The sequence below is a fragment of the Bactrocera dorsalis genome, chromosome 3, assembly GCF_023373825.1.
Source record: "Bactrocera dorsalis isolate Fly_Bdor chromosome 3, ASM2337382v1, whole genome shotgun sequence".
NCBI classification, from domain to species: Eukaryota; Metazoa; Arthropoda; class Insecta; order Diptera; family Tephritidae; genus Bactrocera; species Bactrocera dorsalis.
In genome coordinates, this window is record NC_064305.1 from 65,235,258 (window position 1) to 65,250,433 (window position 15,176).

The following is a 15,176-nucleotide window of genomic DNA, read 5'->3' on the forward strand; positions in this document are numbered from 1 at the left end:
GGGATGCCATTTGCCGATGCCCTTTGTGATATTGTTTATGTTGTTGTTGGCGTAGTAATACAATAACAAAAGACATTTTTTTTTGGGAGTTTGTGGAAATTTGAATGCCGCTTGCAAGGGTTGTTGGCAATTTTCAAACAGTTGCACGAATTAACAAAACAAATCCTGGCAACATGTTGCATTGGTGCGAACATAATGCCATGTTTTGACAAAGCCCCGAGCATACCGCACAGCTCAGGCGAAAGCTGGAAGGCATGTGGGCGGGTGGCAAGCAGTGGATATGACATGAACCCGCTAGAGCGCCAACTTGGCTTTGCCGACTTTGACAAACAACAACAACAACAAGACAAGGCGGAAAGCAAACGAGGCCGTAGGAAAGGACACGAAGCTGGGGAGGCGGCATTGGCAATATCCGCTTGCGTGTGGCATGTGCACGTGCGTTGCCAAATGCACTGGCGATGCGGGGTGGGAACATGTTTTATATTTATTTGTTGCTGTTTTTGTTGGGTGTGGGTGCCAAGGTGGTTGTTTGGCTGGTTGCTTGGTTCGTTGAGTCTACCACAGCACAGGAAGGGCTTAAATTTTATACTTGTTGTTGCACATAGTCGCCGTTCAGCTTGAGTAGATTCCTCGGCTTAACTTCGGTTTTATAGAAAATATGAGGCGGAGATTTTCCGAAAATATGAACATGCGTAATATTTAATTAACATTAAGCATTAGCATTAAAATCACTGGGTGGTGGTGTGTCTATGGATTCCAAAGCCGCAAATGAATGGCACGAAACACTTGCTGTTTTTTGTAATTTTGATAAATATGCATGTGTAAGAGTGTCTACAAATGAGTGACTGTTCGGGATTTGTGAAAATGAATTATGAATGTTGTAGATTTATTGTTGCAGTGCTGACATTTAGTCAGAGCGATGGGAAGCAGTGGAGAGCCGAAACTGTCAAAGCGTTGATTATTATTTGATTGCTTTATGCCTGAGCTCGCAGACCAAAATTGATTGCTAAATAATTGAAAGTGACCATAATATATCCATATCGCGAGACTATTCTATCTACTGCTGGAGAAAATAATACAGCTGTACAGTTGGCGTACGCCGATGATATTGATATAATTGGCCTGAACAACCGCGACGTTAGGTTTGCTTTCTCCAGACTGGGTGTGGTGGTGGACGAGGGCAAGATAAATATCACCTGTCATCAAACAAACAATCGTCGTACTCACGACTTGCCTTCCATGTCACTGTTGACAGTCATAACTTCGAAGTCGTAGATAATAGATCGACATTGGCTCTGCTCAGCGAATTTAGAGACAGTGACTATGTTGGCTAGGACATGTCGTCCGAATGGACGATTGACGCGCTGACGTAAACTTGGCTATAGCCGCGTAAGCAGCGTCTAAAAACAGATTAATAAAAACCGTTAACTTTGGCTGTACCAAAGTTCTTATACCCTACATAGCTGGATTTCTTATAGTACAATACGATATGGTACAAAAGGATCTTTGTCTTGATTTTTATCTACATTCTATAGAGGTCCGATCTGTACAATTTATATTTGGAGATTGTAGCGTTGCTTTAGATCATAATTTATGCTTCTGCTGAAATACTTTTGCAGAAACCATCTCTGTAGCTCAGTGCTTACACCGAAGTCGTCTCGTAGGCACTTCAAGAGGTTTTTAATTGATTACGTGGACGATATCGAACAGTACGACGAACAGACTTCGGACGTAACAAACTTAAGACACGCACAGACCGCCTTTTACAGTAGAGCCATCGACACCTTCATCGACTCCCTCTTAGTAAATGGCGTACTTGGAGTCGAACTACCACCATTGTAGACGAAGAGTTCGAGTTGCTCCGCGAATCTGGGGTGAACGCTTGCGCAAATTCGTTCTGGATACAGCAGTAGGTTAAATTCCTACATCTTCAGAATCGTATCCGATATACCAAATATAACAGGTCAATTGAAAAGTCCTCGGTCACCAGTATAAAACATATACTTTTGCCAAAATTCTTTTTTTTTACTCAACAAAGTTCCCTTCAAGGTTGACACACTGATTATAGCGTCCCTCCATATTTTCGATACTATTTTTGTAGTACGATTTGTTCTTTGCTTCAAAATAGGCCTCAGTTTCGGCCATAACCTTCTCATTCGACGAAGATTTCTTCCCTGCGAACATTATTTTGAGGTCTGATGTGCAGATGTGCAGAACTCGGTGGATGCATAAACAATTCGAAGTCCAATTCATGAGTTTTTGCCATTGCTTTCACTGACTTGTGACATGTTGCATTGTCTTGGTGAAACAAAACTTCTTTTTCTTTGAATGTGGCCGTTTTTCGGCGATTTCGTCTTTTTAAAAGCTCCAATAACGCTATGAAATAGTCACTATTGATGGCCCTTCCTTTTTCAAGGCAGTCAATAAAATGTATTCCATGTTCAAAATACAGGCCACATAACCTTGCCAAATGACCGTTGTGTTTTTCCACGGTTTAGAGCGGGTTCTTAGTGTAAATTCACTCGGATGACTGTCGATTGAATTGTGGAGTGAAATTATGGAGCCACGTTTCATCCATTGTTACATATCGATACAAAAACTCGGGTTTATTACAATTAAACTTCCCCAAATACTACTCCGAATCATTAGCTCGTCATCGGTTGTGGTCAAATTGAGCTCGCGCGGTACCCATTTTGAACAGAGTGAATAATGTGATGTACACGTTCAGTTGATATATCTAAAGAGCCTGGTATCTCAACTGGTATCAAACTGCTTCATTTTACGGTCACCCAAAACTAGTTTATGGACTTTTTTGATCGGTAACCAACCTCCTTTGGGCCTCCACTGCTTTTACCATCTTCGATGCTTATTTTTCCACCTCTTAACTTAGCATACCAATCTTTGATGGTTGATTTTCCTGGGATAGTGTCCAACAATTTGTTATCGAGCCAGGTTTTTGCTTCAACTGTAGTTTTTTAACACGCGAAATTCCTTTTTATCCATTTTTTTCACAACAACAAAAGTTGCTTCACTCAAAATGATATTATTTACACGCGTCTTTTGAAGTATCATATGGTAGCGCCATCTATGTATCAGGCCATGGACTTTTCAATTGATCTTTTATCCATTCCTTCAGATCTACCATTAATATAACCAGTATAGTTCTACTATTCAGTCAACTGTATACCATTTACGCCAGTCAATAAGTTTTCACTTTATTGAAATAACATCAAACTTCAAATGTTCATCACTACACACTATTAACCACTTACCACATTGCAGCCGAAATTGCCGTATTTCAAAGGTTTGTAGTGGAAACGTGGCATAACAAACATAATAGCTGTCAAATTGAAATTATCATCAACAAAAAAGAAATTTTAACCAACAAAAAATACACTTAATTTCGTTCTTAATTAATTGAATATACCGACTACATGAATTAGTATTCCCGTTTTTGTTACGATTGCACTAAAATAATAAAAATTATTTATATTTTCGTTTTGCACACGTGTTCTCCCTTTTACACCAGACTTCTACCGCGTTCATAAATGAATAAGTACAACAAGCAGCGCGAGGGGAAAATGAAAAAAAAAAAATAACACAACAAAAAATCGAGAATCAACCGTCGTAAATAAATAGTTACTAGTACTAGTGCGCTTTGAAAAGCTGCCGCTCGCAAACTGAAAAGCAGCGCCGAAACTAGCGAAAGCGTCTTGCAAAAGGTCGTCGGCATAGCAAACGCTCACACATAATATAACGTATATGTATGCATGTGTAAAGGAGGAACAACCCTCGCTAAAGTCGCGACATGTCGTGCAGCCGGCCGGCATCTCGTGACCACTCAGTCTCACAACCAGGCGGCGGCTCAGACATTCAACTGTTGGATGGCGCTCAGCTGTTCGTGACACTGAAATATTATTGTTGTTGCTTCCCTACTGAAGGGAGAGTGAGTGCATCTCGGTGAGTGTAGTTGTTTATTTTGATTTGTCGTGTAATCGATTAGGGGTCGCGGGGGTTAACGGGTTTAAGTGATGGCCGGTTAGAACTGGAGCTGCTGTCAAACATTGACGTTTGTTTGGACGAGTTGCATTTTAATAAAAATTGTTTTACAGACATGTATTTAAAATATTGTAGATATAGTATATTTATATGCCTATAGCTAACGCTTAAGCTTAAGTGGGTTTTTAGAGCTGAAATTGTATCAAGGTTTCTTTAGGAACATGTATTTTTTTTTTTGCTATAGAAAAATCTCATGAATACAAATTAGGATTACTAACTTGACTTTAGACTGTTTTGTTGGGTACTTGACGTTTTTTTTGCGAAAGAACCGATATACATACATATATTCATATATGGAGCTTATGGAAGACTATAATTGCTGGATAGATAGTAACGGGTGGTCCAAGTGGAGGTACTTTTTTCTATAGTAGACCACTTCCAGCACGCAGTGAAGAAAATATAGCAGCCGTAGCTGAGAATGTACACGAAGACCATGGAGAGTCGATTCGGCACCGTTCGTAGCAACATCGCTTCGGTCTATGGGCTTCCAAGAAGGTCTGACGTTTTCGTGCCAAATTTTATTCAACGATGAGGCCAATTTCTGGCTCAATTGGTATGGGAACAAACAACATTGACGCATTTGAGATGAAGAGCAACCTGAAGAGATTCAAAAGCTGCAATTTCATCCAAATAAAACAACGGTTTGGTGTAGTTTGTAGGCCGGTGGAATAATCGGTTCATATTTCTTCAAAAATTATGCCCATCAATGGCGATCTCGTCAAGCTAACCGACTACTTGATGCCTGAAATTGAAACTCGTTATATCGGCGACATTTGGTTTCAGCAGGATGGCGCCACTTCTCACACATCATATCAATCAATGGATTTATTGGGAGAACACTTCGATGAGCAGATAATTTCACGTTTTGGGCCGTTCGATTGGTTACCAAGATCGTGTGATATCACGTCGATAGACTTCGCCTTTGGGGATAAGTCTAAAGTCTATGCAGACAATCCTGTTTCGATTCAGGTCTGGAGCAAAATAGCACGTGTGTTATTCGACCGTTACTAATCGAAATGCCATCGAAAATTTAACTCAAAGGATGATCCATCTGAGACGTAGCCGCGGTCAAAATTTTGAAGAAATAATTTTCAAAAAATAAATTCCAAAAAATGTTCTTTCGAATGATAATATACATTTCCGATTAATTAATAATTTTGAGGTTTCTCGAAATGGATCACCCTTTATTACACCGGTTCTTTATTTAACCGTGTGGTTTTCAATGAGACTATACTTATTTCAGAGTTGATCTTTTTGAAAGCCGTTTCTTGATTTATCCTTTTTTTACTTTTATTTCTTCTTGAAAATCACATGTCTAAAAACCACTCTTCATTCGCAAAATTGGTTTTAATTTGGCGGTTATTTAAATTTCAAAAATTCGTCCACCCTGGGTAATACGCAATTCTACTTACATACATATAATTATACGTAAGTTGATTATATTACATATGTACATACTTATGTTTTTCCACAACATTTTCATACGTAATCTACACGTTTGCGAATTTATTTCAGTTTAATTGTGTAAAATGATATTTTTTATGTGATTTTTTCAGTTTTAATAATCTTACAAAGGCGTTTTGTTCTGAAGGGGAATCGGATTTCAAAGCACTGTCAAGCTTATTGTAGATTATTTACCTTTTGTTTTGGGCTTATTATTCTATGGTATAATCAACGTGACTTCTAAACATTTTCTATTTATGTTCTTTGATTTTTTTTTTGTTATTTTCCATGACATTCAGGCTTATAACGGCAAAAATTACGGCTGTTTGTATTATTTCTAAAAATCAGAAAGTTATGTGCACAAATATACTTTTCTTTTAATACTTTCATAAAATTCTTTTCATAATTATATTTACGAGTGCTGGATGAGATTTTTTATGTAATTAATAGTACTGAAACAAAGTTCTTTGGAACATTTTTCTTCTAGGTTTTCTACTGTCACTACCTGTAATGAAAATATTCTAAACTGGATCGTTTGGGTTTATGATTTTTTTAATGGTTAATGATTTCCGGTAATACATATCATTCGGAAAGCTACATACATATGTATATTAATACTTCAAATGAGCTTACTCTTGATTTCATCTAGTGAATTTTAATTAGAATTTACATTTGACATTCGTTATTTTGTCTGTTCTGCGTAAGCAAGGCCCTATGTTCCACCTAGGAACTACGGGAAAATATATATATAAGTAAGCAAGTTCAATGTGAAGAAAAATATTTTAAACACACTCAAACGATATTACGAACACATAGCTCTGAAATTATGACCATCAAATGTGAACCACCGATCAAAACCAAGAATTTATTATCGTTTCCCATCATACCCGTTTCTAATATCCCTCTATATTCAATACACTAGAGACAAAAAATTAATGAAGATCTAGTTTTGTTAACTAGATATTCTGTATTTTAATTATTTTTTTTTAACTTTTGAAAAATAATTTCTATATCTACTTTACTTTTCAATTGCCTACTCAGCCCAAAGTCACAATTGTTGACAAGAGTGATTCTGCGTTGGATTTCAAGACTATTTTCATACAGGCCATTGAAAATATATTTTTGTCTATTGCCAAAAAAATCCCATAAGATCTACTTGAAAAGGAGAGAAGGAGATGGAACAGTAATACACATGCTTTCAAGACAATTGGCGAGAAAGAAAACCTTGAACAATGGCAAGATCGATCGACAAAGGAGAGCAATGGAGACGATCCACTTGACTATGCAAACCATAACCTTTTTAACCCTGGACGTGCTTTGTTAGTCGATTCGACGAACTATCATCGTGTTTTGCAAACAACGACAAAATAACGATGCTCGTCCAAGGTTAAGTACCACCATGGAAGAAGCACGGAGGGCGCAAGCTTGAACAACTACATACGGTAAATCTAAACGAAAATATTATAGTTAGTGGCGAAAATTGGGAATAAATTGCCTCATAGACATCCCAGGACGCAAGGGGAGTAGAAACCGATTTGTAATGGGTCCATTTTGGAAGCCTTGCCCCCTAAAGTAGCGCGAAAGCGTTCCAAGCGGGTCAAGGAAAAATTTAATGGAGAGTGTTTTAGTGGCTACACCACACACGTTGCATGACAATCCCGAAGAAGATATTTTAAATCCTCCTTCATATCTTAAAAAAAACATAAAAAATTGCCAATAATTATAAAACCGGCTATAGGATATTAAGAACTCTTTAGAATGCTATAAGAGGTTTAATTTATCATCGGCAGAAGGGAGCACACCCATCTGGCACTGAACTTTGAAGTTATTTGCAGACGTAAAATGTCAAATCAATTCTATTGTCTTCAGAAAATATGTCAGATTTATCCGTTTTTTCATTATTTCATTCCAGTCTTTTCCGTATTGTCGAATTTACCATATTACAGAAGATTGCTCGACAAATAACTGTAATCCTTTGGTAGGCGTTACTACTCTTTCGAGTGTATTTCTGATATGAAAAGCTTCTCTTGAATATATCGCAGCCCTCCGAGATCGACGCGTCATGGTTATGTATTCTTCCATAAATTGCATGTAGAGTTTAATTCGAAGCTCTGAAAAGTGCGTTAGTTTTTTAGGGTTGCTCGGTATTAGTGCATACGCATGACAGCACTGCATCTGAGAACCCTTTTTTCTCAACATTGCAACAATCAAAATCAATAATTTATCGCGTAGAGTGGGTGTCATGTAGTTTGTTGTCACGCGTCTCACGAATTTTGCCTTTAATTTTAACGCTCTTTAGCAATTTTCTTGAAATAAGAGCATGTTGAACGGGCGGAAAAAGTATAATGAAACGGACCGAATGTCAAATAACAACTACAAATATTAATGCAAGCTTGTTTTGAAATAAATTAAAAAGGGGAACTTGACACAAGGGTAGTTTGCATTATTACAGGGTTGTTTTGCAAATGACACCAGACGGTAATGTGATGAATCATAAGTGCAAATAAAACGCGAAAAAACGCACGCAAACTATGAAAGGCGAATGAATTTTATAGAGTTTATGTTGAACTTCAAATGATGTGGTGTGTTAGGAACGAATATATTTCCAAAGTTAGCAAAATATTATAGTTTTTAGCAACCTTGAAGAGTTTGTTGTATTTAGTGTGAGTTAACCATACGGAATGATGAAAGTTATCTGAGAAAGGGTTACTATAAGTTTCTCTTGGTTACATAAAAAAATTATGAATGTAGCTTTTTAACTAACCTCAAAATGGTGTGCTCGTTGAGTTTCGACATTCAAGTCCAGGCCTTGATACCTTTAGAAGTTACGAAAAATTGCATAATACTTAGCAATATCTTCCGAATCTGTTATGCCTTTTTTGATTAACTGAGATGGTTGGTTAGAATAACAAGGTCCGGGGTAAAAACAATAGGCTAGATGTCTCTCTGCAATCTCAAGTTCAACTCACTATAGGTCTAATTGATTAAACGAAAGCTATTTCTGTATTAACTGTTTCGAAAAACCGAAAAACACCTGTGAAATTTTGCTTGAAAGACACGAAAGAAAATCAGCTTTGCATAGAAATGGTCACTGGTGATGGAAAATTGATTTATTTTAAAAATCTTAAACGGGAAAATCATGGGTTAATCGGGATTCGGTAAGAAGACAATGCTCTGTGTGTGGTGGGATCAGAAGGGTGTGGTATATCATGAGCTTTTAAAACCTTGTGAAACTGTTAATACTAATCGCTACTAATCGCGCAGACTACAAAACATCAATCTTAACCATGCATGGATCGAAAAACGACCAAAATGGCCCAGAAGACACGGCAAAGTAATTTTGTTACACGACAATGCACCTGCCATAAAGCAAAATCGTTTCAGGATACAATCAACCTAAATACTTAGCTGGAAGCTGCTACCCTACTCGTCGTATTCACCAGACTTAGCCCCTTCCAATTACCCCTTGTTTTCCTCGTTGGCATACGCTTTGGCTGAGCAGTTTTTCGATTCCTACGCAGAAGTCGAAAATTGGGTGTCTGATTGGTTTGCTTCAAGAGAAGAACATGTCTACTTGTATGATCACATGTTGTTATTCTCTGTATGACTGGGTTTTCAATAAGAGCGCTACAAAAGTTTTTATGTAAAACAAAAACGGTTTGGAATATCAATGAAATTCTTTATGCAAATTGGTATGGAACTCGATTTCTTTCGCATAGCCACCACAGCACGCTTGCAGAAGTTTAGACGCTGAACAAAATTTTCGACGGTTTTCAGGCATAAATCGGCCGATACCGCTGCTACTCACGTTTGATATTCGTACGAAGTTCATTAATCATAGCTGGCTTGTTGGCATAGATCATCGATTTGACGTAGTCCCACAAAAAATAGTCCAAAGTCTAAAATCAAATCGCACGATCGAGAGGCCAATTCACCGGGCCAATCCGTGAGATAACACGTTCACCAAACTTGATTTTCAATAAATCGATTGTGACATTCTCTGTTTGGCTTGTGACGCCGTCAGGTTAGAACCACATATTGTCCAAGTCCATATCATCCATTTCGGGCCAAAAATGATCAGTTATTCATTGAACGATAGTAATTCCCATTCACAGTAACGTACCACTCTTGATCATGTCGGAAGAAGTACGATACAATGACGCCGCCGGCCCATAAACCGCAACAAAATAATTAACAAAATAATTTTTTTGGGACGCAATGGCGATTCATGGAGTGCTTGTGGATTGCTAACTGTCCAATAACCCATATTTTGCTTAACCGGAAAGCCAGAAATGAGCCTCATCGCTGAAGATGATTTTTCAATGAAAATCCAGATCATTTTCAAGTTGGTGCTCAACCCAATTCTTAGACATACGACGTTTTTGGTGGTCAAGCGGCTTCAGTTCTTGCACCAATTTGATTTTGTAAGGATTTAGGCCAAGATCTATTCGCAAAATTCGCCACAACGACGTCACAGAGATGCCCAGTGCTTGAGAACGACGTTTGAAAGACTGATTTGGGTTTTCCTCAATTTTGTTTCATGCCTGTGGATTAAAATTTTTCTACTAGACGTTTATTAGTTAATTTGACAGGACGACTATGAACACCATAAATTGGACGTAGTGCTCTGAGGCAACTGACTCCGAATTTCGGTAGTAAATTTTAATGATTTCTACTCGTTGTTGAATCGTATATCTTTCCATGATGAAATGGCAAACCTTACTGATGAGAAATGTCAAAAGGGCGGGAAAATATGGGGACGTTCACTGTCACTATCGGTTTACTTTTGTGACGTCTCTATTGAAGAAGGCGTTCATAATCATATATTATGGAGATAAAGATTGACTAATTAGTCTTATACAGTAAGTTAATATAATAATTTCTATCGGCATGAATTTTAAGGTGCCAAAAAAGAAGAGGTCATGAGAGTATGAGTATTTCTATTTAGAGGTCAGATGAATAATATGGTTTATCCTAGACAAGCTAAGATCTTTCTCCACGGTATCATTATGTCATGATTTCAGTATAAAACTTACCCCCATGCCAATTTGGAATCTCCACCACCAATATAAATTTGGAGAACTGCTGTAAGATTCATTTCAACTTAAAAATATTTCACTATTAATTCTTTAAATACACTTTCATTGACACACATATGACAAAAGTGCACACTTCGGTCAAAAAAAAAAAACTCAAAAATGTACTGTCAAATTCTCGAGTTGCGTAATTGGCTGTTGCAACACCTATTACACGCCGCCAAACCCGCCCAACATCTATTATCCACTCCAAGTGCTGGATGTGGGTTGTCGAAAACATCCTTGCCACACGCTAATTAGCCGAGCTGTAAATTTTAATTAGAGGCAAAAATCTTAAAGTACACACTCGAATGTGGCATGTGTCCTTCCAACTGTAACCCCCTCCACACACCGCACACTCCCGGTCCACTGCGTGCATTACAAAGCACATACAGTGGTGCTTGGAGTGCCAAAAGAGTCACTTCAATGTTGGCACATGAATGCGTGAATTTTTCTGGGACATTAAACTGAACAGATACTTGAAATTAAGATGAACGAGCGCCGCAAAATCCCTCTTAAAAATATATATGTACATACACTTATTTATGAAAAATAAAATGCGGCAAAGTACTGAGAAATCAAGAGGAAAGAAATAAAATAATCAGCGTGAACAAAAAGTTGAAAAACGCCGAATGCACTCGGGTATCAGCGGCGCTCAGACTGAATGACGCGAAATTAGCTTTCGCTTTCAAGTGGCAGCGGCATATGTTTGCGCAAACACGCCCACTTGCATACAAACAGACATACAGTTTTTGTAAAAAATTAAAAAAAAAAAATTGAAAAAAACATTAAGTAGCATACTTCGAGTGCGAGTACCCGGTACAAGCCGCGAATACAACGCTGTATAATGCACTCAAGCGTCTATTATTTAGTATGAGCGTGACGCGGAATCGAGCACAGTGGCAAACAAGTCGTCAATGAGCTTATCAGCATAAAGGTGTTCTTAGAAGCAGACTTACATATATACATATGTGCGAGCGTAGAGTCCTTGTAGGAAAATTAACTGGTTCAGAATTAGTTATGGTCTAGTGTTTTGAACTCCATTACTATTTTGAATTGTTGTGTTTCCTCATAAAAGCTGCTGAGAGATTTTGCATCGTTATTTTATGTCACAAACAGTCTTCCTTTTCGAAAGTTTCGAACTGGCAAGAAAAAGTCAAAATTTTCATAGCCTATGAAGAGAAATATTTAGAGTTTTTGTTTTTTTTTTTCAGTTTTACAATTACTGGATTTACTTTTCTGACATTCAAGGAAGCATCTTCTCTTTCATAGATTCTCCATAGTTTCAAATTTTATAAAGATCTTCGGTTCGTCGCCATTAGAAGAAAAAGGGAGGATGGAGTCATGTGTAGAAGTTCAGGCAAGTGAGGAAAGTTCTCTGATCGCCATTCACTTGGGAGTAGCCAGAAACGATTCTTTTACATATGACTCAAGCAGCTCACGACTTCCGGTCTTTGACCAAGTATCCTCTAGATAGCCTAAGAACATCCGTTTGAAGGCGAGCTAAAGTGAGAAGGTGAAACAAACCCTGCATAGGGTTGTACGTTGGGTTTGGGACCCGCCACGTAAAAAAAACCCCCCAGTGAAAAGTTTCAACCAGCCTCGGATGAGAGACCCCCTTTTGATGACGACCATTAGAAGATTAGTCGATATAACAAGACGTTGTCTCAATATTTCTGTGAACTGGTTGAGAACTATCGCGAAGTCGTCACTTGAAGAGAAAACAAAAATTTATTCGTGTGTCGATCATTAGCGAAGTATTGGAGGAGTTCTCTACAAAGTTTTGGCAACTTTTTCGAATTATTGTAAGATTAGCTTAATTATATTCATTGACTGATCTTCAAGATCCGTATGGATGAAAACATTCTCGAATTGGCGCCCAAAATGCGAAAAGAAAAAACGGCTGGACCGCTCTTGTTAACTCGACTATAACCGCGTAAGCAGTGTCTACACCAGAAAAGAAAAAGAAGATCTTCAAGATGGGGTTCGCACGTGGACAGCTATATACGAGTTAAGCAAATGACATAATTAGATCTTATGTGTCGACAAAGTTCATTAGCTTACCTCGTGAAATCTGAAAATTTTAAAGGCAAAGGATGTGATAGTCAAGAACGAAGTGTTGAAAGGTTTCTATTCCGTCTATTTCCAAGCAGCCTTCAGTACTTTCAGTCGTTATGGTTTTGAACCCTACGATACGAAAACGAAAGGACGATGACTATGAACCGCTAAAGCTAGAAGTAAATTAACCCTGCTGAGACATAGTTACGAGCGAATCTGTAAAAAAGATTCCCAAGATGCCATGAAAGTCGGGTCTAAGTAACCGGAACGGACCCGCATTTTTATTCGGCCAAGGACTGTCAACTCGGCACCATGTCTCGAAATTACTACAGAAATGTTTTCTGTCGCTCCATAACAACAAGAAACTGTATCAAGAATTAAGTTGAAACCGTTCATATTGAGGTTAGTCTTTCCTTCACTAAGCCGATTCTGAAATTACTCCTACTATACTAGCCTTGAGCTCAAAGTCCGTACGCTCAGATTTTGAGCTCAAAGCTGGCATAGTCGCGCTAATATCAGCAGGAAACTCATTTTTCTGTGGTTGGACTCTGGAGTATTAGATCTATAGACACTGCTACTTTAATGGCAGCAATCTCGACCTGAAAAACGCTCAAATAGTCAGAAAGTCCGACACTATAGTTTTTATTATATAGTTCTTCCATTGCATTTCTAAATGATTATAAAAAATTTATTAGCTAAAAGTTTTCCAGTTCTGATAAAAAAATATTTAACTCCACAATTTCCTACTGGGTTTCTTGCTTGGAGGAAGCTGCGAGCATAAATTTCAGAACCACATACATATACGTCGAATCAACTTGAATAAAGTCTTATATTGAGTACACCTTGTAGCCTATAAAGGTTGTTTGGACGTTCGAGGCACACATACAAACATACAATTAAACTTACATACAAACAAAAACAAACTCACTTTCAGACACATACCGAAAGGAAGCTGTGCTCTCGGCCTAATTGGCGACTTTATAACCTTTTGTGAAGAGCTTCCAGCATGCTACGTACATGCATATTTTCGCTTTTGTTGTGCGACCAGCACAGACCTACAAATATACGCACACACTCGTGCATGATATTTGTGTCGTGTAATGCCTTGAGGACCTTACATTATTCATCATCGCTATTAACAAGCAGGTGCTACGTCGCATCATACACATTAATTCCATTCGCTCACCTCCTCGCTATCAGCCGTTATGCGCGAGTCTGTGTTTAATGGAGCCGTTAAGAAGTGGCGCGTAGTTGGCTTAGCAGCAGTCACCCTTAAGTAGTAAGTTTGCCTAGTGCATAGCTCTCGAAAATGGCAATAATTCTCCTCCAACCCATGCAATCTTATCATTATAAGAACACGAGTGTGTTGTGTACTCCAACTTCAATACAAAATTATGACAGGTTATACGGCCGTAGTCTAAACAACAGACGGACTTATTGAGTGCTTAGCTTTTGTCGCGAGTATTTTACAATTTTAAGGGTGGCAAACTGAAATGAACTCGTGTTTTGGGGGTATACCTAAATAAGGGGGTATTGGTTTTATGACAGTTCCCTTAGTGACATTTCATTAAATATGTCACTTTCGAGTTAATGGTTGGAATGGTTGACTCAGTTTTGGTGAGGCTAGCTAATATAGCCTACTTGCTGTTGTATTAACGTTTCAAGTGAGTTTGGCGTTGATAAGCTTATAAATTTTATAGTATTTAATAGTCATAAAATATGATGAATTTTGGGGACCTTCTGGGAGAAATATTTTTAAAATTTATTGTATAATAACAATTTATAGTTTTCAATGTAGTTTAAAATTTAATTATAAATTAAGGGACGCAGCGTCTCTGCGAAGTTATCTTAAGGGGGGAGCCTGGTTTAGAGGCTTCAGAAAATCGATTTTTTTGAGGGAATGAAGGAAATACCTTGGTACACTTGGAATCTCCAATTGGCGCTAAACATCGAAAAGGAAGAACTCGGCTATAACCGCGTAACCGCTGTCTACGCCAATATAGAAGAAGAGGCACGTTGAGTATAAGGAATACTTTCTTGGGGTCTTCGTGGACATTTGTGGAGCATTCAATAACGTTTCTACGGAATATATATTGAATATTATCGAATCAGTAATTGCTATAAAACAGAAGCCTCTTGAGCTCTGGAAGGATAAAATTAGAATGGAACGACTTTAGAATGAACAAGGAAGTCTGTATAAGCACTCCGCAGGGTTGAGTGTTATCTCTGTTCCTTTGTATAGTTGGAAGGAATAAACTATAAAGGAATTTAGACGGCAAAGCTTATCCAAACACCATTAGCAGTACTATGATCACTACTCCCAATACAGTCCAGAATTGAACATCGCAAATCAGACTTCGGTTGAGTCCGGGGAAAACAAAGCTGTGCTTTTTTTGCTAGAAATTACAAACTTAATGGAGGTTCCTTTTGATAAATGGGACACAACTCTCTCTAAAGGGCTGCACGAAGTATCTTGGGTTAGTCTTGGATGGTAAACTTCAGTGGAAGCACAATGCTGAAAAAAGAGAAAGAAACAATGCC

At 38.1% G+C, this 15,176-nt stretch overlaps 1 protein-coding gene across 3 annotated transcripts in view; it reads right to left on the reverse strand.

The window, feature by feature from the left end:
* The window catches only part of LOC105222105 (uncharacterized), a 170,758-nt gene that overhangs the window by 27,400 nt on the left and 128,182 nt on the right, over positions 1-15,176 (reverse strand). Inside the window, exon 1 of one of the 3 annotated variants that reach the window (XM_011199293.4) lies at positions 3,273-3,616. The exons of the other annotated variants lie outside the window; for them this stretch is intronic. Within the exon in view, the coding sequence (XP_011197595.2) occupies positions 3,273-3,335 (63 nt within the window). The 5' untranslated portion in view covers positions 3,336-3,616. Of the gene's footprint in view, positions 1-3,272; positions 3,617-15,176 lie in introns of those variants that run through there. 3 annotated transcript variants of the gene reach the window in all.